The sequence below is a fragment of the Girardinichthys multiradiatus genome, chromosome 19, assembly GCF_021462225.1.
Source record: "Girardinichthys multiradiatus isolate DD_20200921_A chromosome 19, DD_fGirMul_XY1, whole genome shotgun sequence".
In the NCBI taxonomy this organism is placed as follows: domain Eukaryota; kingdom Metazoa; phylum Chordata; class Actinopteri; order Cyprinodontiformes; family Goodeidae; genus Girardinichthys; species Girardinichthys multiradiatus.
In genome coordinates, this window is record NC_061811.1 from 34143044 (window position 1) to 34169094 (window position 26051).

At 42.8% G+C, this 26051-nt stretch overlaps 1 protein-coding gene and 1 long non-coding RNA gene across 8 annotated transcripts in view; one reads left to right on the forward strand and one right to left on the reverse strand.

The window, feature by feature from the left end:
* atrn (attractin) overlaps positions 1 to 1240 on the reverse strand; it is a 184306-nt gene extending 183066 nt beyond the window's left edge. For 2 of the 6 annotated variants that reach the window (XM_047346206.1, XM_047346205.1), the window contains exon 1: positions 722 to 1236. In XM_047346206.1, the coding sequence (XP_047202162.1) occupies positions 722 to 984 (263 nt within the window). In that variant the 5' untranslated portion in view covers positions 985 to 1236. Of the gene's footprint in view, positions 1 to 721 lie in introns of all 6 variants that reach the window. The other 4 variants (XM_047346208.1, XM_047346210.1, XM_047346207.1 and 1 more) reach the window with 4 other exon arrangements.
* On the forward strand, positions 1133 to 25987 carry LOC124856021. 2 transcript variants are annotated; one of them, XR_007035215.1, is made up of 4 exons: positions 1133 to 1271; positions 3467 to 3834; positions 11442 to 11806; positions 25260 to 25987. It is a non-coding gene; the product is annotated as an uncharacterized LOC124856021 (long non-coding RNA). The 2 variants fall into 2 exon arrangements; XR_007035214.1 differs by lacking the exon at positions 3467 to 3834 and having other exon boundaries at positions 1134 to 1271.
* Positions 25988 to 26051: the final 64 nt, after the last annotated feature.

Consider the following 26051-nt stretch of genomic DNA (forward strand, 5'->3'; position numbering starts at 1 on the left):
TATCTAGCCAAGAATAGGAGGGTTAAATCAGAGCATATCCATGTGTTAGAAGAGCCCAGTCAAAGCCCGGGCCTAAACGCAATCTAGAATCTGTGGAAATAATTAATAATTAATGTTCACAAAAACTCTCCATTCAATCCGACTGAGTTTGAGCAATAGTACAAAGACAAATTCCAGTTTCTGGACGTGCAAAGCTGATAAACATTCACCCAGAACTTGCAGTTGTAACTGAAGTAATAAGTGGTTGTAGAAAGTATTGCTAGAATACAAGTGTCACAATGTTCAGATTTTAGTAGGTTTGCAAGGCATGGTGTGTTTGGTGAACTAACAGTCTACATAAATGTTTTAAAAACCTTTTTTGGGATAATTAATCAAGATAATTTCCAGGCAAAAGCATTGTTGTTGTGTTAAATTATGTCCAGATGATTTGGTCACATATTGCAAACACAAGGAACTGAAAGAAAACATGGCACCAGCTGTGATCAAAGGGATAGCAAAGTTACTTTTAAACACATTTTCTCTCATAATCATTGAAGTTATACAGTAGTTCACCAGTCAGTGTATAGTAGTGACCGAAGCTGCTTTTGCAGAAGTAGTAGTAGTGAACCGGTGCACCATTTCTAATGTGTGCACAGCTCCGCTTAATAAGAGCAAACAGGCTTATGTCCTCACCCTAAACCAGCCTCAGAGATAGAACATCTTTATTCTGTGTTGTGTGTACCTGAATCGCCCTCCGCAGTGCTGGCACTGGTCCCCAACCCAGCCGGGGAAACACACACAGCTGCCTGTAGCGGTGTTACACTGTCCGTTCATACATGGTTTGTCGCATTCCTTCGCCTCGGTGAAACCCGGCAGTCCAGAGAGCAGCACGACGGCCGAGAGCAGCAGAGCAGTTGTGAGCATCAACAAGCTCCTACCAGAGCCAGAGCCGGAGCCGGAGCCCGAGCCGGAGCCCGAGCAGGCCCACCGCGTCGCCCCGTACATTCTCTCACAAAAAATGGCTGCTTGAGGCAGGCGGTCCGCCGCTTCGGGGGATAACCACCCGGGGTGCTGTCAGTCTGCGGGGATCCTTCTTATCGACGCAGTTCTACCCTTTCCCTGGAGGCAACGCAGAGGGTGTTCGCTAAAGGTGGGCTTTGCTGGCTACTTAGTTTCCATCATTTCAGCGGCTGTTTCCCAGCGCCGCACCGAGCTGCATATTGACGTCCAGAAGTGACGTTAAGGCGACGGAAATGCGCAACCGTGGCCTGAAACCTTTATTTTGAAAACAGGTAATAAATCCCGCCCCTCAGCTTGGTATTTCCGTTGTGAATTTATAAGTAATTTGTCAAATCATTTTTATTTTTTTATTTAGGTTTTTGTAGAAATGTATTGGTATTTACGCTACTCTTTTATATTCTTGCATTACGTTTTCATAAGAGCGCCTTCGTAACCACTCCAAAGCTTAACCCTTAAAATCCAGATCAGAATCAGAATCATCTTTACTGCCAAGTTCGTACATACAACAAACTGTGGGTTTTTTGTCTGCATATATCTTTATGTCCTTAAATACATATATACAATATATACAGATACAAGGTGGAATTGCGACATCAGTATGAGGTTGTTTGGTTCTCTATTAAATGTTCATCAGAGAAACAGCCTGGGGTAAGATCCGTTTCTCCTTAGAAAAAAATAAGGTAGAAGGAGAACAGTTTTTATGTAATTTCGTGTGCCTAATTTCATCATCAAGTTTTAATAGTATTTATGACATGACACACGTTTACTTAATACTATAATGACAGCGTGGCTCATTATTTCATTATAGTTGATGCGAACTAGATTTTTCAGTGACGTGGCGTCATTTGGGACAGTTTTACTGGTGCAGTCCATTACTTTCAGCTTGATATATCATTTCGATGCTCTTCCATTTTTCAGTATGATTGTGTTCTTGTATGAGACCTTTTAATCATCTTTCATGGGTAGATTTAGGAAAAACAAAAGCACAGTCTGCGTTTTATTGAGAGAGAATATCCACAAATACTTATAAATTGGAGACACATTTTTAGGCAAGAACAGCTCTAAAACGTTTTCTCTAGCTAGTGCCCAGCTTTTTATGCATCTCAGGAAGGATTTTGATTCCTCTGTAGGAAACTGCCATTTAGGTTGTTTTTGACTGCTGCTTGGCAGTTTAAAGCTTCAGTTCCCTCTTCAGATGTTCTGACGGATTGAAGTCTGCAGCTTGTCTGGGCCACCATGACCTTAATGTGCTTCCTTTTCAGCCACTCCATTGCCTTAGTAGAGTCTCTGACGTTACTGCCATCCCAGAGGATTGATCCATGATCCATTATAGGTGTTTGCATAGATTTCCCAATAAATTACACCATTCATTGGCCCCTCAATGTGGTGACATCGTCCTGTACCCCTATCAGAAAAATAACCCCAAAAGCATGATGTTTTTCACGCCTGTACTCGACAGGTGACATTGTGTTCTTTGGGTCATACTCACAATTACTCTTTTTCCAAGCATCCAGACTTTGCATGGAGATCCAGACCGAGGGTGATCGATGGTCATTTTATATTTCTTCCATTTCAACAACAGTTGTCACCTCCTCACCAAGCTAGCAGCTGATGTTCTTAGAGCCCTTTCACTTTTCCACCATTTTATCCCTGATGTCATTTGATTGCTTTTTGGTCTGTCTGTGGTTGTGGAGAAGTTGAAAATGAAGAAATTGATTCTGTGGGCTGTTGTGCTTTATATGCACAGGTTAAGGTCAGGAATATCTTTAAACGATTACTTTGTTGATTTGTGCGACATGGACAGGTAGTCTGCGGGAGATGGAATTCAGGTTGTGATGAAGGGGATCAAATGCTTATTTTTATGTGATGACATGCAAACCAAGTTTTAACTTTTATTTAATGCATTTCTTTCTGAATTTCTGTGCAGTAAAATGAAACTACCATACCATTTAGGGTTTGTGTTTTTGATTTAACATGTGCAAATTTAGAAAATGTCCCCCTTTTTTGCTGTCCTTGCAGTGAAAACAATTTCATTTGATTGTTTCTGGATTTCCATTTAAATACATTAGCAAATAGTAAAAATAATGAAACCATTACACAATGTGTACAAATATGTCTGTGTGTATCAGTATGACTTGTGTAGACTTCGCTACTATAAGAAGAATTAGCTTTACTGCTGAAAAGCATTTGGTGTGACATTTTATTTAATTTGTCAAAAAATATGATCTGACCACACAAATCAGAATTTTATATTAGTTCCTTGATGAATTTACAGTAATATGAAAAAATTAGGAAAGCCTTGAATAGCCTGCATAGTCCCCTAACATATTTGGAAATGTGAATATTGACTATAAATTTTAACAATAGGAGAGGAATATAACCACCCAATAAAAAGTGAGGAAAATACATTTTAATATTTTCAGTCAGTCATGTCAGTCAGTTATTTTCTATACCTCTTCTTCCATAGTGGGTCGCAAGGAAGCTGGTGCCTATCTCCTGCAGTCTATAGGCGGGAGGCGAGGTACACCCTGGACAAGTTGCCAGTCCATCGCAGGGAAACACACGAACAGCCTTGCACACACTCATTCACAGGCGAACTTTTCCTGCACACGACCATTCCCGGAAGAGCTTGATCCCACGGATCCCTCTGACCACCATCAGCAGGCATGGCGGGTGAAGTGTCTTGCCCCAGGACACAATGACTGAGGCGGACGGAACGGAGATTTGAACTGGCAACAGGACAAACCCCTACCACCTGAGCCACCGTCACCCCAAACAAATAAGATGACCATTGAAACTCTTTTGTACTTCGACTTTTGTACTAATTTCCCCAAGGTCAGATTTTACTGATGTTGGCATTCAGATCATAGCTTGAGTAAAGGGATATTTCTGAATTTAGAAAATTCTGGACCACTGTAGCATAGAGCGACCCCCGAGATGTGGCATTATTTCCATTTGAGGTGATGCAGTCTCACCTACAGTATATTATGTTTTGCAACAGAATAATTGTCTCTGCAAACTTAGACCAAGTCTGTTTAGAGACAGTGTATAGTTTCCTTCTTGCTGAGTGAATTAGAATGAGGAATGTTGCTTTTATGACAAGTGGAAGTTTTGAATACAGTGTAAAGTTGTGATTCTCCATTTAATGATGGTATAATAAAGTGAAAGTACTCGTACTCGTCGTCTTCCGCTTTATCCGGGACCGGGTCGCAGTGGTAGCAGACTCAGCAGAGACGCCCAGACGTCCCTCTCCCCAGACACCTCCTCCAGCTCCTCCGGGAGGAGCCCAAGGCGTTCTCAGGCCAGCCAAGAGACATAGTCCCTCCAGCGTGTCCTGGGCCTCCTTCCGGTGGGATGTGCCTGGAACACCTCCCGAGGAAGGCGTCCAGGAGGCATCCGGTATAGATGCCCGAGCCACCTCAACTGGCTCCTCTCGATGTGGAGGAGTAGCGGCTCTACTCCGAGCCCCTCCCGGATGGCCAAGTTCCTCACCCTATCTCTAAGGGAGTGCCCAGCCACCCTACGGAGGAAGCTCATTTCCACCGCTTGTATCCAGGATGTTGTTCTTTTGGTCATGACCCAAAGTTCATGGCCATAGGTGAGTGTAAGAACGTAGACCGACCAGTAAATTGAGAGCTTCGCTTTTCGGCTCAGCTCTCTCTTCACCACAACGGACCGGCACAGCGCCCCTATTACTGTGGCAGCCGCACCGATCCGTCTGTCGATCTTCCGCTCCATTCTTCCCTCACTCGTGAACAAGACCCCGAAATACTTAAACTCCTCCACTTGAGGCAGGAACTCCCCTCCAACCTGAAGAGGACAAGCCACCCTTTTCCGGTAGAGAACCATGGCCACGGACTTGGAGGAGCTGATCTTCATCCCAGCCGCTTCACACTCGGCTGCGAACTGCCCCAGTGCATGCTGTAGGTCTTGGCTAGAGGGGGCCAGCAAGACCACGTCATCTGCAAAAAGAAGTGACAAAATCCTCTGGTCCCCAAACCAGACCCCCTCCGGCCCTTGGCTGTGCCTAGAAATCCTGTCCATAAAAGTTATGAACAGGACCGGTGACAAAGGGCAGCCCTGCCGGAGTCCAGCATGCACCGGGAACAGGTCCGACTTAGTGCCGGCAATGTGAACCAAACTCCTGCTCCGCTTGTACAGAGATCGGATGGCCCCTAGTAAAGGGCCCCTGATTCCATACTCCTGGAGCACCCCCCACAGGGCATCACGAGGGACACAGTCGAATGCTTTCTCCAGGTCCACAAAACACATGTGGAACGGTTGGGCAAACTCCCATGAACCCTCGAGTACCCTGTAGAGGGTATAGAGCTGGTCCAGTGTTCCACGGCCGGGACGAAAACCACACTGCTCCTCCTGAAGCCGGGGTTCGACTATTGGCCGGACTCTCCTCTCCAATACCCTGGCGTAGGCCTTACCAGGGAGGCTGAGGAGTGTGATCCCCCTGTAGTTGGAACACACCCTCCGGTCACCCTTCTTATGTAGGGGGACCACCACCCCAGTCTGACAATCCAAAGGCACTGTCCCCGTCCGCCACGCAATGTTGAAGAGGCGTGTCAACCATGACAGCCACACAACATCCAAAGACTTGAGGTAGTCAGGGCGGATCTCATCCAACCCCGAAGCCCTGCCACCACGGAGCTTTTTAACCACCTTGGTGACTTCAGCCTGGGTGATGAAAGAGTCCAACCCCGAGTCCCCAGCCTCTGTTTCCACCACGGAATGCGTGATGGCAAGGTTGAGGAGATCCTCGAAGTATTCCTTCCACCGGCCGATAATGTCCCCAGTCGAGGTCAGCAGCTCCCCACCCCCACTGTAAACGGCGTTGTCGAAGCACTGCTTCCCCCTCCTGAGGCGCTGGACGGTTTGCCAGAATCGCTTCGGGGCCAACCGGTAGTCCTTCTCCATGGCCTCACCAAACTCCTCCCAGGTCCGAGTTTTTGCCTCTGCCACCACCCGGGCCGCGGCACGCTTGGCCTCACGGTACCCGTCAGCCACGTCAGGAGTCCCACAAGCCAACCACAGCTGATAGGACTCCTTATTCAGCTTGACAGCGTCCTTTACTGCCGCCGCGACAGGCACCGCAGACCTTACGGCCGCAGCTACGGGCAGCAGCATCGACAATAGATGCGAAGAACATGGTCCACTCGGACTCTATGTCTCCAACATCCCTCGGAATCTGGTCAAAGCTCTCCCAGAGGTGAGAGTTGAATACATCCCTGGCCAAGGGGTCCGCCAGAAGTTCCCAGCAGACCCTCACTATGCGCTTGGGCCTGCCAAGTCTGTCCGGCTTTCTCCTCCCCCAGCGGATCCAACTCACCACCAGGTGGTGATCAGTGGACAGCTCAGCCCCTCTCTTCACCCGAGTGTCCAAAACATGCGGCCGAAGGTTTGATGATACGACAACAAAGTCGGTCAGTGACCTCCTGCCTAGGGTATCCTGGTGCCAAGTGCACTGATGGACACCCTTATGTTTGAACATGGTGTTCATTATGGACAATCCGTGACTAGCACAGAAGTCCAATAACAAAACACCGCTCGGATTCAGATCGGGGAGGCCATTCCTCCCGATCACGCCTCTCCAGGTGTCACTGTCATTTCCCACGTGGGCGTTAAAGTCCCCCAGCAGAATAATGGAGTCCCCAGGAGGGGCACTATCTAGCACCCCGACAGGGACGCCAAGAAGGTCGGGTACTCCGCACTACCACTCGGCCCGTAGGCTGAAATGATAGTCAGAGACCTCTCCCCAACCCGAAGGTGCAGGGATGCGACCCTCTCATCCACTGGGGTAAACCCCAACACGAGACGGCTGAGCTGGGGGGCGACAAGCAAACCCACCCCAGCCCGCCGCCTCTCCCCGTGGGCCACTCCAGAGTAGAAGAGAGTCCAGACCCTCTCGAGGAGATGGGTTCCAGACCCCACGCTATGCGTGGAGGCGAGCCCGACTATTTCTAGTCGATATCTCTCGACCTCCCGCACAAGCTCAGGCTCCTTGCCCGCTAGCGAGGTGACATTCCACATCCCTAGAGCCAGCCTAAGCATCCGGGGATCGGGCTGCCGAGGTCTCCACCTTCGTCCGCCACCCAATCCTCTTTGCACCGGTCCCTCACGGTTCCCCTTGCAGGTGGTGGGCCCACTGGGGGATGGTCTTGCGTCTCTCATTTGGGCTTGGCCCGGCCGGGTCCCGCGAGGAGCAACCCAGCCACCAGGCGCTCTCCGACGAGTCCCGACCCCAGGCCTGGCTCCAGGGTGAGACCCCGGCTCCGCCGTACCAGGCGACGTCACGTGCCTCGATTTTGTAGTCGTCATGAAGGGTTCTTGAATAAAGTGAAAGTTTCTTTTTAAATCCCCCTGCCATGATATTTGACAATTATATAAGACAATTACTGTGTTTGCATTTCCTAATGGTTCATGGTGAAGGTTTAGAGGATTTTTCTCTGATGCTGAGTACAATATCTTCCACTTGACGAAGATAGATGGGGTAGTTTTAAAACCCCAACTCTCTATAATGCATATTCAGTATGTTATAGTTATTTGATATGCGCTTGCTTGCTGATGTTATCGGAACTTCCTTAAGAAAGGTGCTTCTTTTTAAATGACAAACTAGAGACACACACTGTAATCTTCAGACCCACTGAGTGCACGTAAAATCAAAAACTACCAACAATCCATTAGCAATTGGTTAAAGCAAAGGGCTTAGTCGCTACAGTAAGACAGAACAAACCCTCTTGCATTAAACGTCTGAGGTAGCACGGAAGACTAATGTTTCCTTAAACACTTAAACAAAAAGGGGTATTACGACATTTAAATGCAAGCAGCATGTGTCAAGATCTGTGGGTCTTTGTGTTTTGTTAGTCATTTTGTGGTTAATATTTTTGCTATTTATGGACTTCCGAGCATTGTTCACTCTTTTGTTATATGATTCATAGTTCTTTCTCTTTTTCTGTTTTTTGTGTATTAGTTTAGGATTCTATTTTAGCATTACACTTTAGGTTTTGGTTTAGAAGCTTTTGTGTCCTATGTAGATCCCCAAGGGTTCACTTTAATGTTTATTAGTCATTTTCCTTAATCTCCTCAGTTCAGGAACTCAAAGCTGCACTGCATTCTGTCAATTTGTCTCATCTGGTTTTCATGCCACTGCTCACCTTCCCTGCAGTTATACGCCTGTCAGTTTTCTTCCTTCCTCAGATTCTTCCTTTATTTCTTTCCTACACTGTTTGTTTATCCATCCCCCTGGGGTCTCACTTGTTTTCTGTAAGTTCTCCTCCTTCCAGAATTTCTAGTTATTTTTATAAATCATTAACTGCATAACCAATACCCCCAGAATTCAGCAATACTGTAGCAGTCTGGTGAGGGATTTAAAGAGGTTTCAAAATAATCTGAAATAATCAATTTCGCTGTATGAAAAAACATCTTCAAGAGGAGTACTTACAAAACAACTGCCAACATGCCTGGATCTGGCAATCCAAGCAAGTTCATCCTCAAAGTGGGCCTCAGGATGGTAAAAGAAGACTCCAAAAAAAAACTTAAAATGTCATCATTGGACATACAGCAGGCTTTTGTTACTGTTGAGATGAAATTGCATACCTGTACACTCAGAAAGAGACTGCACAAATTTGACATTCATGGGAGGTACACATGGAAACAGCCTTTGCTCTCTAAGAAAACACAATGGTCAGACTGATTTCTGGTTTACCAGAGAGAACATGGGCAAAGTTCTGGAATAATGTTCTCTGGACAGACGACTCTAAAATTTTATCATTTTGACACAATAACAGGAGACATATTTGGTGTGATTGAAACACACCATTCCAGGAAAAGAGTGTGAAGCACAGAGCTGGATGTGTCATGGCTTAAGAAAGCCGGAACTGGAGCTCATCATAATATCCACCATGAATTTGGCCATGTATCAGAGGGTCCTTGAGGAAAATGCTAGACCATCTGCATCAGTAAATACCCCTTTCTTATTTTTTGCATTTTTGTCACATTTAAGTGTTTCAGATCATCAAACTAATTGAAATATTAGTCAAAGACAACACAAGTAAACACAAAATGCAGTTTTTATATGTTTTTTATTATTAAGAGAGAAATTAAATCCAAACCTAAATGGCCCTGTGTGAAAAAGTGATTACCCCCTAAACCTAATAATTGGTTGGGCCACCCTTAGCAGCAACAACTGCAATCATGTGTTCGCGATTACTTGCATTGAGTGCAAGTGTGGAGGAAGTTTGGCCCACTCATTCCCAAATTGTAATTCAGCCACAATGGATGGTTTTCAAGCATGAAGAACCTTTTTAAGGTAATGCCACAGTATCTCAATAGGATTCAGGTGAGGACTTTGACTAGGCCACTCCAAGTTCTTTAAACTTTAGTTGTTTTCAGCCATTCAGAGGTGGGCTGTGTTTTGGATCATTGTTTTGGATCAACCCAAGTTTGTTTCAACGTGAGGTCGCGAACAGATGGCCGAAACTTCTCCTTCAGGATTTTTTGGTAGATAGCAGAATTAATGGTTCCCATTTATCTCAGCAGGTCTTCCGGGCCTTGAAGCAGCAAAACAGCCCAACACCATCACACCACCACCACCATATTTTACTGTTGGTATGATGTTCTTTTTCTGAAATGCGGTGTTACTTTTACACCAGATGTAAAAGGACACAGACCTACCAAAAAGTAAAATTTTTGTCTTCTCATTCCACAGAGCATTTCCCAAAAGTCTCGGGGATCATCAAGACGTTTTCTGGAACAAACGAGCCATAATGTTCTTTTTGCTCAGCAGTGGTTTTCGTCTTGAAACTTGATCTCAGTCTCTTTCTTATGGTGGAGACATGAACACTGGCCTGCAGTTCTTTTGATGTTGTTGTGGGGTCTTTTGTGACCTCTTGGATGAGTCCCTCTTGAGGTAATTTTGGTCGGCCGGCCACTCCTGGAAAAGTTAATGTTCCATGTTTTCACCACAGTTTTTGACAGGGCCATGTAGGTTTGGATTTTTCTCTCCCTTAATAATAAAAACATAATTCAAAAACTGCATTTTGTGTTAACTTGTGTTGACTTCAACTAACATTTTTATTTGTTTGATGACCTGACCACTTAAGTGTGACAAACATGCAAAAAAATAAGAAATCAGGAAGAGAGCATAAATTTAATCTAAATCAGAACTGGACCCTAGAACATGACTGTGACCCAATGCAGGTGAAACATTGGTATAAAAATTGTCCAGGCAAGCATTAGTATTAGTATAGTGTGCACAAATTTGAATTGAATTAGGCTATGCCTGGCACAGACAGAGGATTTGTGCACTAGTGACAAGGTTTGTGACCAATGATTTTCTCATATACTCTCTCCTAAGTCCTCCTCCCACTGTAACTTCATAGAGTCCATAGTTTGTGGGCAAAGTAGAGTAATTTGATTGCAGATAAAAGAAACTGCCTTCTTCAATCTAAGATTGGGCTTTAAAAAGACGTCTAAAGATGAGTTCCCAGGAAAACTGGGCAAGGCTGGATAAGTACATCAGACAACACTATGTACCTGTAAGTACCTAAAGAATTGTTGTCACGTCAGACCGAACTTAACCTAAATCCGCTGAAAGGACCCAAAAATGTCATCTATCAAAAGGTCTTGAAATGCCCAATTTTTTTCCATGACAGAAATACTGCATCACTGAGAGAAGTTGAAAAGCATGGTTGGCTGCTTTGGGAACATATAGAGAAGGAGGCCAAAGTGATGCCTAAATTGCACCCAGATCTTTAAGGATGCATTGACTATCCTATTAGACATATAAAGGTTGGTTGAAGATTGTAACTGTGAGTGTTGCAAGGCTGGCAAAGAAACAAGTTTCACAGAGTTGCTTTCCATACACAAGCCAGTCTGGTGGGGAGGAGCCATGCGATTGAAGTCAAACCCTAAAACGTTTAATATTCGAGGTAGTAATATCTAAAATAGTAGTAATAGTAGTAATCTAATTGACAAAAAAAGACCATGAAAGAACAATTGGGACAAACTAAATAGGTAGGAAAAGCACAGGAGGGAATTGATTTTAATATAGTTAATCCAGGCAACCAAAAACAGGCAAAGCAATGACCAGTGAGCAAGGTCTTTTTTTATACACAAGATCGGAGGAAAAAAAGGAATCCTCTTGACGTCTGTAATACTGAATTAGATCTAAGCACAACTGAAGGAGGCTTACTTGCTAAAACAAATAATAATGGGTTCAAAGGACTGCCCTGTCGTGTTGAGTGATTAAGACGGAAGTGGCCTTCTAAGTCTGCTCCCACTCAGACCTCACTCGCTTCACCTGTGCATCTGGCTTTATAAGCAGGACACCTACAGACAGATAGTGCCAGATTTTCGAAAGCCTTTGTGTGAGTAGTGTCCAGTGTTCCTTCCATGTCCACCTGCCTGATTTGATCTTGTTTCTTGCCTCACAGATTTTCCTGCTCTCCCTTGCCCACATCCGATACCTCACTGGCTTCTGATTTCTGGACACGACCTTGCTTCTGCCTCCTGACCAACCCTCCCTGCCTAACCCCTGGATCTGTCAGTCTGAATCTGCCTTCCCATGCATAACTTTGTTTCTGTACCCTGGACCCAGATTCAAGCTTCTCCCTCGGAATCCGTTGCCCTTATCTGCTCTCACGGCTCTGACCCAGTTTCTGTTTCCTGGTCACCACAATCTGCTCAGTCACTGGGCTTGTAAACCCAAGTATCTGTGGGACACTTCACAGCTGTTGCCCTGTCAACACTCTGAGGATCCGAAAATCAGCTTCCTGGTTCCCTTACGGATTCTGAGAAGGTTAGTGACTTTCTCTCTGAGTTTAACATTATTCTCAGTTTCCTGCTCAGCCACTAATCTGTCTGCCTTCAGAGGTTCCTGAGCCTGCCGCTGGGGATTTCCTGCCTGACAACATCCAGAGCTTTTAATAAACTTTTTGAATCTTACCTGTTGTGTCCTGCTGAAATTTCGGGTCCTCAGAGTTACTCACTACAAAGTCGACATTCAGCAAACCTATTGGATGATAAGAACAAAGCAGGGGATCCTTCCTTTTTTTTTTGTTAGAGAGAAGAGTAATAATTGCTTGAGTAATCGTACATCAAGGATCTGATTGTTCCATATATTTCTAACAGAGCACTTCATTCTCAGACTGCAGGTTTACTGGTGGTTCCTAGAGTCTCTAGAAGTAGAATGGGAGGCAGATCCTTTAGTTATCAGGCTCCTCTTCTGTGGAACCAGCTCCCAACTTTAGTCTGTGAGGCAGACACCCTGTCTATTTTTAAGGCTGGGCTTAAAACCTTTTTGAAAAAGCTTACAGTTTGAGATGCTTAGGTTATCCTGAGCTATCTCTGTAGTTGCTGCTACAGGCTTAGGCTGCTGGAGGACATAATGATCACTTTCACTCACTCTACTACATTCTCATACTACTATTTTTGCGTTATTTGAGGTTATTTCAGCTTTTAACTTTATGTTCTCTATCTTTTTTCTCTTCCAAGAAGCTACATTTGACCTGGCTCTGTGTTTAGCTGTGGTACTTTCCTGGAGGGGGACATTGGCCAAGCTACTGCTGCCAACAACTTAATGCTTTCCTTCTACAGATGATACACTTGTCCCCGTCTTTCAATGTTTGACCCTGTCTCTCCTAGACATAGCTACTGGCTGAACTTTTACTATGACTAACTGTATGTGCTTTCTTTCATACTCTAGACTTGAAAACTGGCTCAGAGTTCATCAGTTTAGTTGTGTTTCTGTCCTAGATAAAGGCACTATAGGAACTACTACCATTAACGGTTTACCTTTCTTTTTCATAAAAAGTACTCCTCGATCGGTGCTACTGTGTTTTTGTTTGTGTCTCTGCTCTGTTCTCTCAAATCCCCAGTCAGTTGTGGCAGATGGCCGCTTATACTGAGCCTGGTTCTGCTGGAGGTTTCTTCCTGTTAAAAGAGAGTTTTTCCTCTCCACTGTCACTACATTCATGCTCAGTATGAGGGATTGCTGCAAAGTCAATGCAAGGGACTGTCCACTGTCGCTACATGCTCATCCAGGAGGAGTGAATGCTGCAAGTCACTGACTCTGTGCTATCTGCAGAGTTTTCTTAGATGGAAATGTGAACTGGCACTATATAAATAAACTGAATGGAATTGAATTGAACTGAATTGAATGAAGAGTTTGAGGTAGACACCCACAGGTTAAGGATTCATTATATACCTCTAACAACAACGGAGAAAGTTTATCCCAGAACTTTTCATAAAACTCACAAGGGAACCCATCAGGACCTGGGCATTTGCCACCCTACAAAGACTTAACTGCCTCAGTAAGCTCCGAAATAGCAAGAGGCCCCTCAAGATTATGAGCCAACTCCTGATCAATGGTAGGGACGTCCAATTTGGAAAAAAGTTAACAATATCTGATATAGCCCCCTCCACCCCTAGAGGGAAGGGGACCACCTCCTGGGTCCAGGGGCTGATTGTCTCTATAGGGTATTGGCACCTGGACCTGGGAGTATAGAGTATGTATGGGGAGTGTGAGTGAGTGAGTGTCAAATGTGGGGCCTATTCCCTCCCCGCCACACTACCTGCCGGTGGTTGGCATCTCTGCCCACCGGTGTACTTGTGGTTCTCAGTATCCAGGGCTGGGTGCTTTTGGAGTGTGCTGGCTCACTCGTGGTGGCTGCTTGCCGGGGCCTGGACCCCTGGGCTCTGTCGGGCCTCTGCTTGGGGAGTATGCCGGGGTCTCAGGTCTCTGGGTCCATGGCTGGATCTGCTCGGGCGTAGATGGCTGCCTGTAGGGTCTGTGGGCTCGTCAATGCAGCTCCCTGGGGCTACTGCTCTGTGGCTGCTGGATGGTTCCCCTGGGACTTTCCTTCTGCTCTTCTCTGGGGGGATTGCAGTAGCCCCAGCAGTGGTTCTCCTGGGGTTCCTGAGCTCTGGGGGGCCTTTGGATATCTGTGGCTCAGATCTCCTCTATGTCTGTCTCGGGTCCAGGGGGGCAGGTCTGCGGCTCCTCACACTCATTATTGCATATTTTTATGGAGAAACCTTGTATACACAGGCCTTTTCACACTCAGACCCACAGGTCTTTAGATTCAGGTGTTAACAGATACACAAATGTTCTATATTGAGCCCCATTTAGAATCAGAATCAGAATCAGAATCAGAATCTGATTTACCACTAAATACATCTTGCATTCATAAGTACGGTGCACTTTTCGGTAAAAAAGCTGGTGTAGAAGCAAGCAGGGTGTTATCTTGTATTCTCTTCATCTTTCTTTCTTTCCTCCATGCTATTCTCCTTCTCCCCCCTTTTCCTTTTTGCCCACCCTTTCTCTCTTTCGTGCTTCTTTTTTTTTCCTTTTAATTTCTGTCTTTGTGTCCGTAACAACTGAAATAATCCCAAAGCAGATTCTAATAAAGTTTCTTTTTATAACTATCAAGCAGAGCTTTAAAGCATTAGCTGTAATGCTCCACTGAAAGTAAATCTGTTGGGCTTTTTCTTGGCACTCAGACAACAATTCTGAGCACTACTCTGCCAGACAGGACACAGTTTAAAAAAAAAAGAAAAAATCTCATATAAAAGGAGTACGTTCTGAGGAGTACAGTGTCATATAAAAGTCTTTGATGGCCAATTTTATCTCAGCTGGGTTAGTTGTGACCCCGTGGGTAGTTTGAATCGGAGAGATCTGACCAGAAACAGACCTTCAATGAATAAATAACCAGCCTTGTCCCCATGTTCATAAAACTGGGTGCCAGACTGATACAGTATCTCAGTTATATGTTGTGTTGTTTGCACATCAAACTCAGCTTGTAACAAAAGACGATTCTTGTATAAGGTCTAGGAAGGAGATATTGAATATAAACTATGAAGTATACGACGCATCGAAGGTTTCTTTCTTCTCAACCGATGGTCATAATTTAATTAGGAGATAAATGTCCCCTCTTTAAGCCTTAAGTACTTCCCATATTAATGAGGTTGACACCTCAGGCCCTCTAATAATAACTTGAAAGAAGTCTATTTGTCATGCAACAAAGGAAACAACGCTTTCATTCAATGGCAAGCGGGTAGTCAGCTGTCACAACGGACGCACGGTAGGATGAGTATCAAATTTAATATTTACAGAAACTGGGGCATGATCAGGTAGAACAATAGCATCATACCTGCACCCAGTGAGTGAATCAGTGTTACCGATCAGGAAAAAGTCAGTTTGCATAAATGTGTTGTAAACTGGAAAGAAAACTGAATTAATCTTTTACAATGGGTTAAAAAAAAAAAAGCAACAAGCCTCAGAAATCTCAAATTCAGACATGAAGGAATTAATCTCTTTTCATCACCGTGATGATGTAGGGGTGTTACTGAGGAGTGATCAAGCCGGCAGTTAAAATCGTCCCCCAAGACAAATGATATGTTGACATGTATGGAAGTAGACTAAAACATTTGAAAAAGTTTTCATCATTGCATTTGGGAACATACAGGGGTTGGACAATGAAACTGAAACACCTGGTTTTAGACCACAATGATTTATTAGTATGGTGTAGGGCCTCCTTTTGCGGCCAATACAGCATCAATTCGTCTTGGGAATGACATATACAAGTCCTGCACAGTGGTCAGAGGGATTTTAAGCCATTCTTCTTGCAGGATAGTGGCCAGGTCACTACGTGATACTGGTGGAGGAAAACGTTTCCTGACTCGCTCCTCCAAAACACCCCAAAGTGGCTCAATAATATTTAGATCTGGTGATTGTGCAGGCCATGGGAGATGTTCAACTTCACTTTCATGTTCATCAAACCAATCTTTCACCAGTCTTGCTGTGTGTATTGGGGCATTGTCATCCTGATACACGGCACCGCCTTCAGGATACAATGTTTGAACCATTGGATGCACAGGGTCCTTAACAATGGTTCGGTAGTCCTTGGCAGTGACGCGCCCATCTAGCACAAGTATTGGGCCAAGGGAATGCCATGATATGGCAGCCCAAACCATCACTGATCCACCCCCATGCTTTACTCTGGGCATGCAACAGTCTGGGTGGTATGCTTCTTTGGGGCTTCTCCACACCGTAACTCTCTCGGATGTGGGGAAAACAGTAAAGGTGGACTCATCAGAGAACAATACATGTTTCACATTGTCCACAGCCCAAGATTTGCGCTCCTTGCACCATTGAAACTAACGTTTGGCATTGGCATGAGTGACCAAAGGTTTGGCTATAGCAGCCCGGCCGTGTATATTGACCCTGTGGACCTCCCGACGGACCGTTTTGGTAGAAACAGGAGAGTTGAGGTGCACATTTAATTCTGCCGTGATTTGGGCAGCCGTGGTTTTATGTTTTTTGGATACAATCCGGGTTAGCACCCGAACATCCTTTTCAGACAGCTTCCTCTTGCGTCCACATTTAATCCTGTTGGATGTGGTTCGTCCTTCTTGGTGGTATGCTGACATTACCCTGGATACTGTGGCTCTTGATACATCACAAAGACTTGCTGTCTTGGTCACAGATGCGCCAGCAAGACGTGCACCAACAATTTGTGCTCTTTTGAACTCTGTTCAAATGGTAACGGTAATAATAACATATCTGCCATTAGATACTGAGATGGTTTGAGAGTGATTTACTGAGAACAACAGCCATCTCCTGTCATACCACCGCTGACAGAGACACTGCCATAAATCAGAGTAAAGCAACCAGTTTGGACAAAGGTCACCCTGGACACCTGAAAAAGAAAAGCAAATGAAAACGACAAAAAAGAAGAGGAATAAAACAACACCAAACACACTTACACACACACACACACACACCATGGCCCCACCTCCCTCTAGGAAAACACCAACCTGACTCAAAGAAACAACCTTCTAAACAAGCTGCACAAAACTCTCCTCAAAAACATAACACAATATCAAGCCTTCCTGAGACTGAGAGAGCAGTTCTAGACTACTATGTGATATACAGGTCCTTCTCAAAATATTAGCATATTGTGATAAAGTTCATTATTTTCCATAATGTAATGATGAAAATTTAACATTCATATATTTTAGATTAATTGCACACTAACTGAAATATTTCAGGTCTTTTATTGTCTTAATACGGATGATTTTGGCATACAGCTCATGAAAACCCAAAATTCCTATCTCACAAAATTAGCATATTTCATCCGACAAATAAAAGAAAAGTGTTTTTTATACAAAAAACATCAACCTTCAAATAATCATGTACATGTACACTCAATACTTGGTCGGGAATCCTTTGGCAGAAATGACTGCTTCAAAGCAGCGTGGCATGGAGGCAATCAGCCTGTGGCACTGCTGAGGTCTTATGGAGGCCCAGGATGCTTCGATAGCGGCCTTTAGCTCATCCAGAGTGTTGGGTCTTGAGTCTCTCAACGTTCTCTTCACAATATCCCACAGATTCTCTATGGGGTTCAGGTCAGGAGAGTTGGCGGGCCAATTGAGCACAGTAATACCATGGTCAGTAAACCATTTACCAGTGGTTTTGGCACTGTGAGCAGGTGCCAGGTCGTGCTGAAAAATGAAATCTTCATCTCCATAAAGCTTTTCAGCAGATGGAAGCATGAAGTGCTCCAAAATCTCCTGATAGCTAGCTGCATTGACCCTGCCCTTGATAAAACACAGTGGACCAACACCAGCAGCTGACACAGCACCCCAGACCATCACTGACTGTGGGTACTTGACACTGGACTTCTGGCATTTTGGCATTTCCTTCTCCCCAGTCTTCCTCCAGACTCTGGCACCTTGATTTCCGCATGACATGCAGAATTTGCTTTTATCCGAAAAAAGTACTTTGGACCACTGAGCAACAGTCCAGTGCTGCTTCTCTGTAGCCCAGGTCAGGCGCTTCTGCCGCTGTTTCTGGTTCAAAAGTGGCTTGACCTGGGGAATGTGGCACCTGTAGCCCATTTCCTGCACACGCCTGTGCACGGTGGCTCTGGATGTTTCTACTCCAGACTCAGTCCACTGCTTCCGCAGGTCCCCCAAGGTCTGGAATCGGCCCTTCTCCACAATCTTCCTCAGGGTCCGGTCACCTCTTCTCGTTGTGCAGCGTTTTCTGCCACACTTTTTCCTTCCCACAGACTTCCCACTGAGGTGCCTTGATACAGCACTCTGGGAACAGCCTATTCGTTCAGAAATTTCTTTCTGTGTCTTACCCTCTTGCTTGAGGGTGTCAATAGTGGCCTTCTGGACAGCAGTCAGGTCGGCAGTCTTACCCATGATTGGGGTTTTGAGTGATGAACCAGGCTGGGAGTTTTAAAGGCCTCAGGAATCTTTTGCAGGTATTTAGAGTTAACTCGTTGATTCAGATGATTAGGTTCATAGCTCGTTTAGAGACCATTTTAATGATATGCTAATTTTGTGAGATAGGAATTTTGGGTTTTCATGAGCTGTATGCCAAAATCATCCGTATTAAGACAATAAAAGACCTGAAATATTTCAGTTAGTGTGCAATGAATCTAAAATATATGAATGTTAAATTTTCATCATTACATTATGGAAAATAATGAACTTTATCACAATATGCAAATATTTTGAGAAGGACCTGTATATGTTGTAAAATAAGTAAATAAAAAGGTGCACCACCTGGTCAGACATTAATAAGATAATAATAGAAATTATAGTAGATAAAGAATAGTAATTGTAATAATAGTAGAAATAAAAAACACACAAAACAATTAACACACAGAATATAAACACCTCAAAGCACAATCCTCCACCAGATGCTCACCCAGCTCAAAGTCAGTGGATCACCAGCTTCCTGAAGGACTGGCAGCAGCAGGTGAGGCTAGGCAGCATCTTCTCCTGCACAAGAACCATCAGCACTGGCGCCCCCCAGGGGTGTGTTCTCTCCATACTTCTCTTCTCCCTCTACACAAATGACTGCACCTCAGTGGACCCATCTGTGAAGCTCCTGAAGTTTGCAGATGACACCACTGTAATGGACTGATCCAGGATAGCGCTGAGTCTGCACACAGACAGGAGGTGGATCGGCTGGTACACTGGTGTGATCAGAACCACCTGGAACTTAACCCATTCAAGACTGTGGAGATGATGGTGGACTTTCTACCATCCACTTCCGCTTCCTAGGAACCACCTTTTCTTGAAACCTGAAATGGTCCTCACACATAAACAATATTTAGAAGGAGGCCCAGCAGAGGCTGTATTTCCTAAGGCAACTCCTAAGGTACACAAATGACTGCACCTCAGCGGACTTGTCCGTTGTGATGGAAATTCTTGCAGTAAGCATTCCACAGTGTATGACCTTTGGTTTACCTCACTCCAGTGAACATCTGTGTTAGAGGAGGAAGCTGTAAAAGCCATTATCAGAAGTTTAATGGTTAAGGGCATTTGTTAGGGTGATGCCTCAGGGAGAGTAGATGGTTGTTCCTAGGTAACCTAGTCACCTCTGAACCCGAGAAGGGTCTGGGGTCGTAAAACACAGACTCTTTGAAGTTGAGATAACACTGTCATGTTCTGGTATAAATACTGTGTGTAAATGTTGATCGGGGCTCTGTTTCACTGACTAACCTCAGTGTCAGGGTCTTCAAACGCTGAATGCCTTTGAATAAAACTTATAAAGACAAAGTCCGGATTTTCTCTTGTTATGAGTCAATTTCTACCCACTTTGATAAGAAAATTCCACAACAATTTTAGCGTCACGAACAGGATCTAACGTGCCAGAGGAGACCGCAGGATGGGACACGGACGCCTGGCCAGCCTGAGAGTTGTTCTCAGTCCACTTCCATTTTACGGAGGGGAGTTCTGGTGCCTGCCTGCGGCTTCTGGACGATTAGATCCGAACTATTAGTCTTCAAATATATCTGGGTGAGAAGTTGCTCTGTAGGATATAATGTATATTATTATTTTTATTACACATTAACCATCATCTCCTAACTAATTAATTAGGTTCCAGAGTTGCGAGTGGGAGGACATCAGCTGAGGGCCCGGTTACCCTGTTAAGGAATGACAGGGAGGTTCTCATTGGTAACAATGGGATAAAGCAGAACACAGGGTTTTGCGGGTGGTTTTTAGCAATTTTCTACACCTCATAAAGCAGAAAAGCCAGTCGGCAGACGTGCCGCTGAACGGGTAAAAAAAAAAAATGGTTCCGGAACCTTGAGGCATCAGGGGTGTCTCCTTCTTCATACTCTGATTTATAAAATAATGAAAGGAAAAAGTGGGGATGATTGTGTTAAATATACTTTAATTTGGAAGATAAGTTTGGTTTTTCACAGCGTGGAAGTTTGAGTGTAAATAAGTTAAATAGTTTAAAAAGTTTCAAGTAAAACAGTTGATGGAAAAATAAAAAAAAAACATAAGAAAAGATTAAAAAGCACAGAGTGCATCAATTAAGGGGTTAAAGAGTTAAAACTTACCTGAAGGAAGTTTTGTTTGTCTTAAATATTGCGATCAGTCGGGAAAGAAGGTAAAAGTGAAAAGGGACATTAGAGATGCGAAAAGAAAGTTGTTTTAGAAAGGAGTATAGTTCATGTTGTGGAAGGAAGTGACAGGCAGGTGGACAACTGACTGACTGACTGATAATATTTCTTTGTGCAAAATCTGAACCTATACTAAACTTTTCTTCTGCCTCTCTCACACACAAATACACACATATATGGGATTTGAGTTCAACATCTGCGTTTTTGAGTCTGGATTTTAGAAACCTGCCCTTCTCTATGGCTACTACACCAGAGACGCTTCTCCAGCACGGCCTGAAAGAGAGAGATCTGCCTTCCTGTTGAAAATAACAGTGTGACTTTCTACAAGAAAAAAAAAAACACAGCTAAGAAGAAGTCTGGACCCACTGAGATGGACAACGATCCATGCTGTTTGCAAGAGCCAGAAGAGCGATACACTGGATTTACAGGTCCTTCTCAAAATATTAGCATATTGTGATAAAGTTAATTATTTTCCATAATGTCATGATGAAAATTTAACATTCATATATTTTAGATTCATTGCACACTAACTGAAATATTTCAGGTCTTTTATTGTCTTAATACGGATGATTTTGGCATACAGTTCATGAAAACCCAAAATTCCTATCTCACAAAATTAGCATATCATTAAAAGGGTCTCTAAACAAGCTATGAACCTAATCATCTGAATCAACGAGTTAACTCTAAACACCTGAGGACCCTGAGGAAAATTGTGGAGAAGGGCCGATTCCAGACCTTGGGGGACCTGCGGAAGCAGTGGACTGACTCTGGAGTAGAAACATCCAGAGCCACCGTGCACAGGCGTGTGCAGGAAATGGGCTACAGGTGCCGCATTCCCCAGGTCAAGCCACTTTTGAATCAGAAACAGCGGCAGAAGCGCCTGACCTGGGCTACAGAGAAATAGCACTGGATTGTTGCTCAGTGGTCCAAAGTACTTTTTTCGGATGAAAGCAAATTCTGCATGTCATTCGGAAATTAAGGTGCCAGAGTCTGGAGGAAGACTGGGGAGAAGGAAATGCCAAAATGCCAGAAGTCCAGTGTCAAGTACCCACAGTCAGTGATGGTCTGGGGTGCCGTGTCAGCTGCTGGTGTTGGTCCACTGTGTTTTATCAAGGGCAGGGTCAATGCAGCTAGCTATCAGGAGATTTTGGAGCACTTCATGCTTCCATCTGCTGAAAAGCTTTATGGAGATGAAGATTTCATTTTTCAGCACGACCTGGCACCTGCTCACAGTGCCAAAACCACTGGTAAATGGTTTACTGACCATGGTATTACTGTGCTCAATTGGCCTGCCAACTCTCCTGACCTGAACCCCATAGAGAATCTGTGGGATATTGTGAAGAGAACGTTGAGAGACTCAAGACCCAACACTCTGGATGAGCTAAAGGACGCTATCGAAGCATCCTGGGCCTCCATAAGACCTCAGCAGTGCCACAGGCTGATTGCCTCCATGCCACGCCGCATTGAAGCAGTCATTTCTGCCAAAGGATTCCTGACCAAGTATTGAGTGCATAACTGTACATGATTATTTGAAGGGTGATGTTTTTTGTATTAAAAACACTTTTCTTTTATTGGTCGGATGAAATATGCTAATTTTGTGAGATAGGAATTTTGGGTTTTCATGAGCTGTATGCCAAAATCATCCGTATTAAGACAATAAAAGACCTGAAATATTTCAGTTAGTGTGCAATGAATCTAAAATATATGAATGTTAAATTTTCATCATGACATTATGGAAAATAATGAACTTTATCACAATATGCTAATATTTTGAGAAGGACCTGTATATTGAAAGCATCTTGTGCGGGCAGAAGAGAAACCGGAGCAAAGTTTATTCTTTCTCCCTCCTGGAGAAGTTAAAGTGGACAAAGAATGATTGAATGTCTCACCAACAGACCTGGGAAGGACCTGGTTGTTTTTTGGACTGATAGAGGACTGTGTGCCTGACAGTCTGACTGTGGAGCGATTTAGAAACTGATGGAGGTAACATACAAACACACACACATTTGCATAAATCTTTTCCTATTTTCTGCAATGAAGAACGCTTATTAACCGCTGCTCATGTGACGCTTGCTTGACGTGGACAGATATAGCGGGTTAAAATAATATTTTAGGGTTAGAAAAGTATCTTTAAAAGGGTGATAACTTAACTCATTTGATACTTTCTGGTTAATTCTTTTAGAGAAACAAGTTCTCTTTCGTCGTGGAATATTCAGGGTCAATTATTATAGTTATTAAAAGTTATGAAAATGCAGAGGAAGTTACAACATCTCCAAAACTCAGCAGTAACCATGTGTTTCTATGTTATTCTCAGGACAGATCTTATGAAGGAGTATTTTTAAAACCCAGCGCATGCGTAAAACCTGATGGGTTTCTCCTTCAGATATTATTTTCTGTTGTCAGATTTTGCATTCCATAAATCTAATGGGTAGAGACCTCATTAAAACAGGCTTAGTTCTACTGCAGATGGTCTTCATACAGTCTCTGACACAGTACTTAAAGTTTGGTGCAGTTTTTGTCCGCAAGTGCTAACTTACGCTTATGGAGAGTACAAATTCATTGTTTTTCACAGCAGCTGCTGGGAAGAGGTTATATTAGGTTTTTTTCTTCCCTCTTCTGATTCATGCAGCGTGTTGATTTACACTGTACCTTATATCAGGTCCTGACAAAAACTATGAAAGGTTTGGTTCTGCAGTTTATTTTTTCTCACTTTGGAGAAGGAAAGAGAAACCTGATTAGTTCTGTGTTGCATAGAAATATTAAAACACTAGTTGTTTTCTAAGATATCACCAGATAAAAACTTTTAAAACTTTTGAGAGTAATTGGTTTTGTTAAACACATTTCCCTTGGTAAAACAAACCTTTAAAATGAGTATGAAAAATTGGGTTATTTAGAAAGAATCTGATTGGACAGTGATACCACACAAAAATTAAACTAATCTCATGCTTCCTAAAAGACTGCATGAAAAGGCCTTCAGAACCGTGGAGTTATTTTCCACCACAGTAACAAGTTTTTTTAAACATGCTTTTTCTTTATTTTAAAACAGATCTGGTTTTTGTTTTGTTTTTGGCTTTTTAGCATAATGTTTGTCTGAAGCTTCTTATGAACTGGGTTAGAAGTAAATATGATCTGAGGTAAATTAGGAGCTGTGAACTAATAATTTTAAATCTGATTATTGTCCAAGCAGAAATAATATATTTAGCCAATCCTTCAATCTCTGCAGAAAGTTAACACCATTGTTCAATGCAGTAGTACTCAACTTGTGGTTCCTGGACTCCTGAAGCCTGTAAGCCATAGATTTTGGGTCCATAAAATTATAATATTTAATTAAAGGTAGACCGATTACTTATTAAAATAGATCTAAGTCAATGATGAGTTCCAGTCATTTGGTGGCTTTGAAATGCAATAATACTCAAAACTTTCTACTCTGGGGAACACAGATTGGGGTTGAAGAGTTTAGTTTTGGAACCAAGGTTAGGATTTTTGTAACGGAATCAAGACAAGTAAAATCCTTTATTTTAGGAAAAGAAAAGAAATAAAGGCCCTCTTAACAGTAAGAGGATAGTTGGCTCAAACTCAAGTCTCCTTGTTTGATTTCTTAGGGTTTAAAGATTAAAGGAATACATATGAGTACAAAGATACACAAGGTGATTTCAGATTACTAAGAGATAAAATATTGAAACATTTATCAGCATTTGGATTGTAAAAGAGGGGTTCTAGTAATAAGTTCTCCCCAACTCTCAAAATTTAAATAGCCCAAATTAAAGAAAATGAGAAAAAGTCCAGTTTGGAGACAAGCTTCTTATCTTAATTTCTGATTAAGTCAAACACTGCAGTTTTGTTTAGTTTGGGTATAACATGAAAATGTCAATGCTGACTTTTCTAATTTCCCCTCGGGGATCAATCTTTGAATTTTAATTAAATTAAATTAAAAATACTTCTTTGCATTTAACTTGAAATTCTGCAATGCAGCTGCGATCAAATTGAGCCAAACAAAAAGAGAACTATGACAATAACTCTCAGGATTGTAGTTATTATTACAGAGTTACAGTACAAAGAATTAGCAAAAGGTTTCAGCATCAGTAAATTTGGATTCATATAAGAGAAAACTGTTGCTGTGCTTCTAAATACTTTGGACTTTGTGCAGTACAGACCAAACTTTTGGTCTGTACTGTATACCAAAACAAAAAATAAATAAATAAAAAATCCTCTCTGAGAACAAAGTGTATCGGAGTCAAATTCCTTGTCTGTCTGTACAAACCTGTCAATAAAGCTGATTCTGATTCTGAAAATCAAGATATTCAATACAATATATTTAATACAATATGAGATACAGCACATAAAGATTTATGTTAACGTAATTACCTGTTATATAAAGGCCACAGCCAAACAAAGTACACATAAAGTTTGATAATAAAGTAACCTTTAAATTAAGTCCACTGCAAGAGCTGGATCTTCAAAAAGTATTGGTCCCAATAATATATAATCATATGTTTGTAATCATAGGTTCCATCATTCATTGGAACCTCAAATAATCAACAGAAACTTAAAAGGGATACATGGTGTTCAATATTTATTTATTCATAGAACCTTTGCTAATTTTGACTAATTGTGAGATATGTACAATATTGATAAATGAGACTATTTAAAAATTTTTACAGTCTGCAGTTTTGTAAAAAAAAAAAGAGATGATTTTGTTTTCCCCAGTCAACCCTCTGGGCATGAGCTGAATTCTGTTATTTTCAGAAGACCAGCTGAAAAAAGACTTAATTTCCAATGTATGCAATGGTCTGTCTGATATGGAATATTTGCCCACAGTTCACTACCTGAGGGAAGCTTGGCAGAAGGACCTCATCACTGATCATCAATGAACCAAGGCCCCAGGATAATGTTCATTCTTCCTCAAGCTACGCTCAACACAGACTACTGCAGTTCAAAGTCCTACATAGACTACATTTATCCAAGCAATGGCTTTCCAACATGTTGCCTGGGACAGACTTGTCCTGTGATCAGTGTGGCCAGGGACCAACCAGCCTTATTGGCTGATACGTTTTGGAGTTGTTCAAATATATTTACGTTTTGGACAAAGATATTTCAGATGTTGTCTCAGGTTTGCCATACATATTTAAGTTCAGACCCAATTTCTGCATATCTGGTGTTGCTCCTGTTACGGCCAACTGCTTGAATAAACAGAAAACAATATTAGCATTTGTGACACTTCTAGTCAGGAGGCTTATTTTGTTACATTGGAAACAAAAAAACCCACCATCCTATTTTAACCTGTTAGAGGAAACAATATAACATGTCCTATTAGGAAAAATAAAATTTGAGTTGAAAGGCAAAATGGGTACTTTCTATGTTATGTGGCAACTTTTATTGACTATTTTAACAAGTAAAAACACATGAATGTCCAAATATGTGACCCGTCCTGCCCCCTACTCCCATTCTTATGTTCTCTTTTCTATGTTTGCCTATTTGTTTTACTGCGGTTTGTTTGTATGCTTTCAAAAAAGACTCAATAAAGAGAATAAAAAAAAATAAAAAAAGATGGCTCCATTTACTCTGGACTTTAGAATACACAGTGGACCAACAACAGCAGATGACATCACT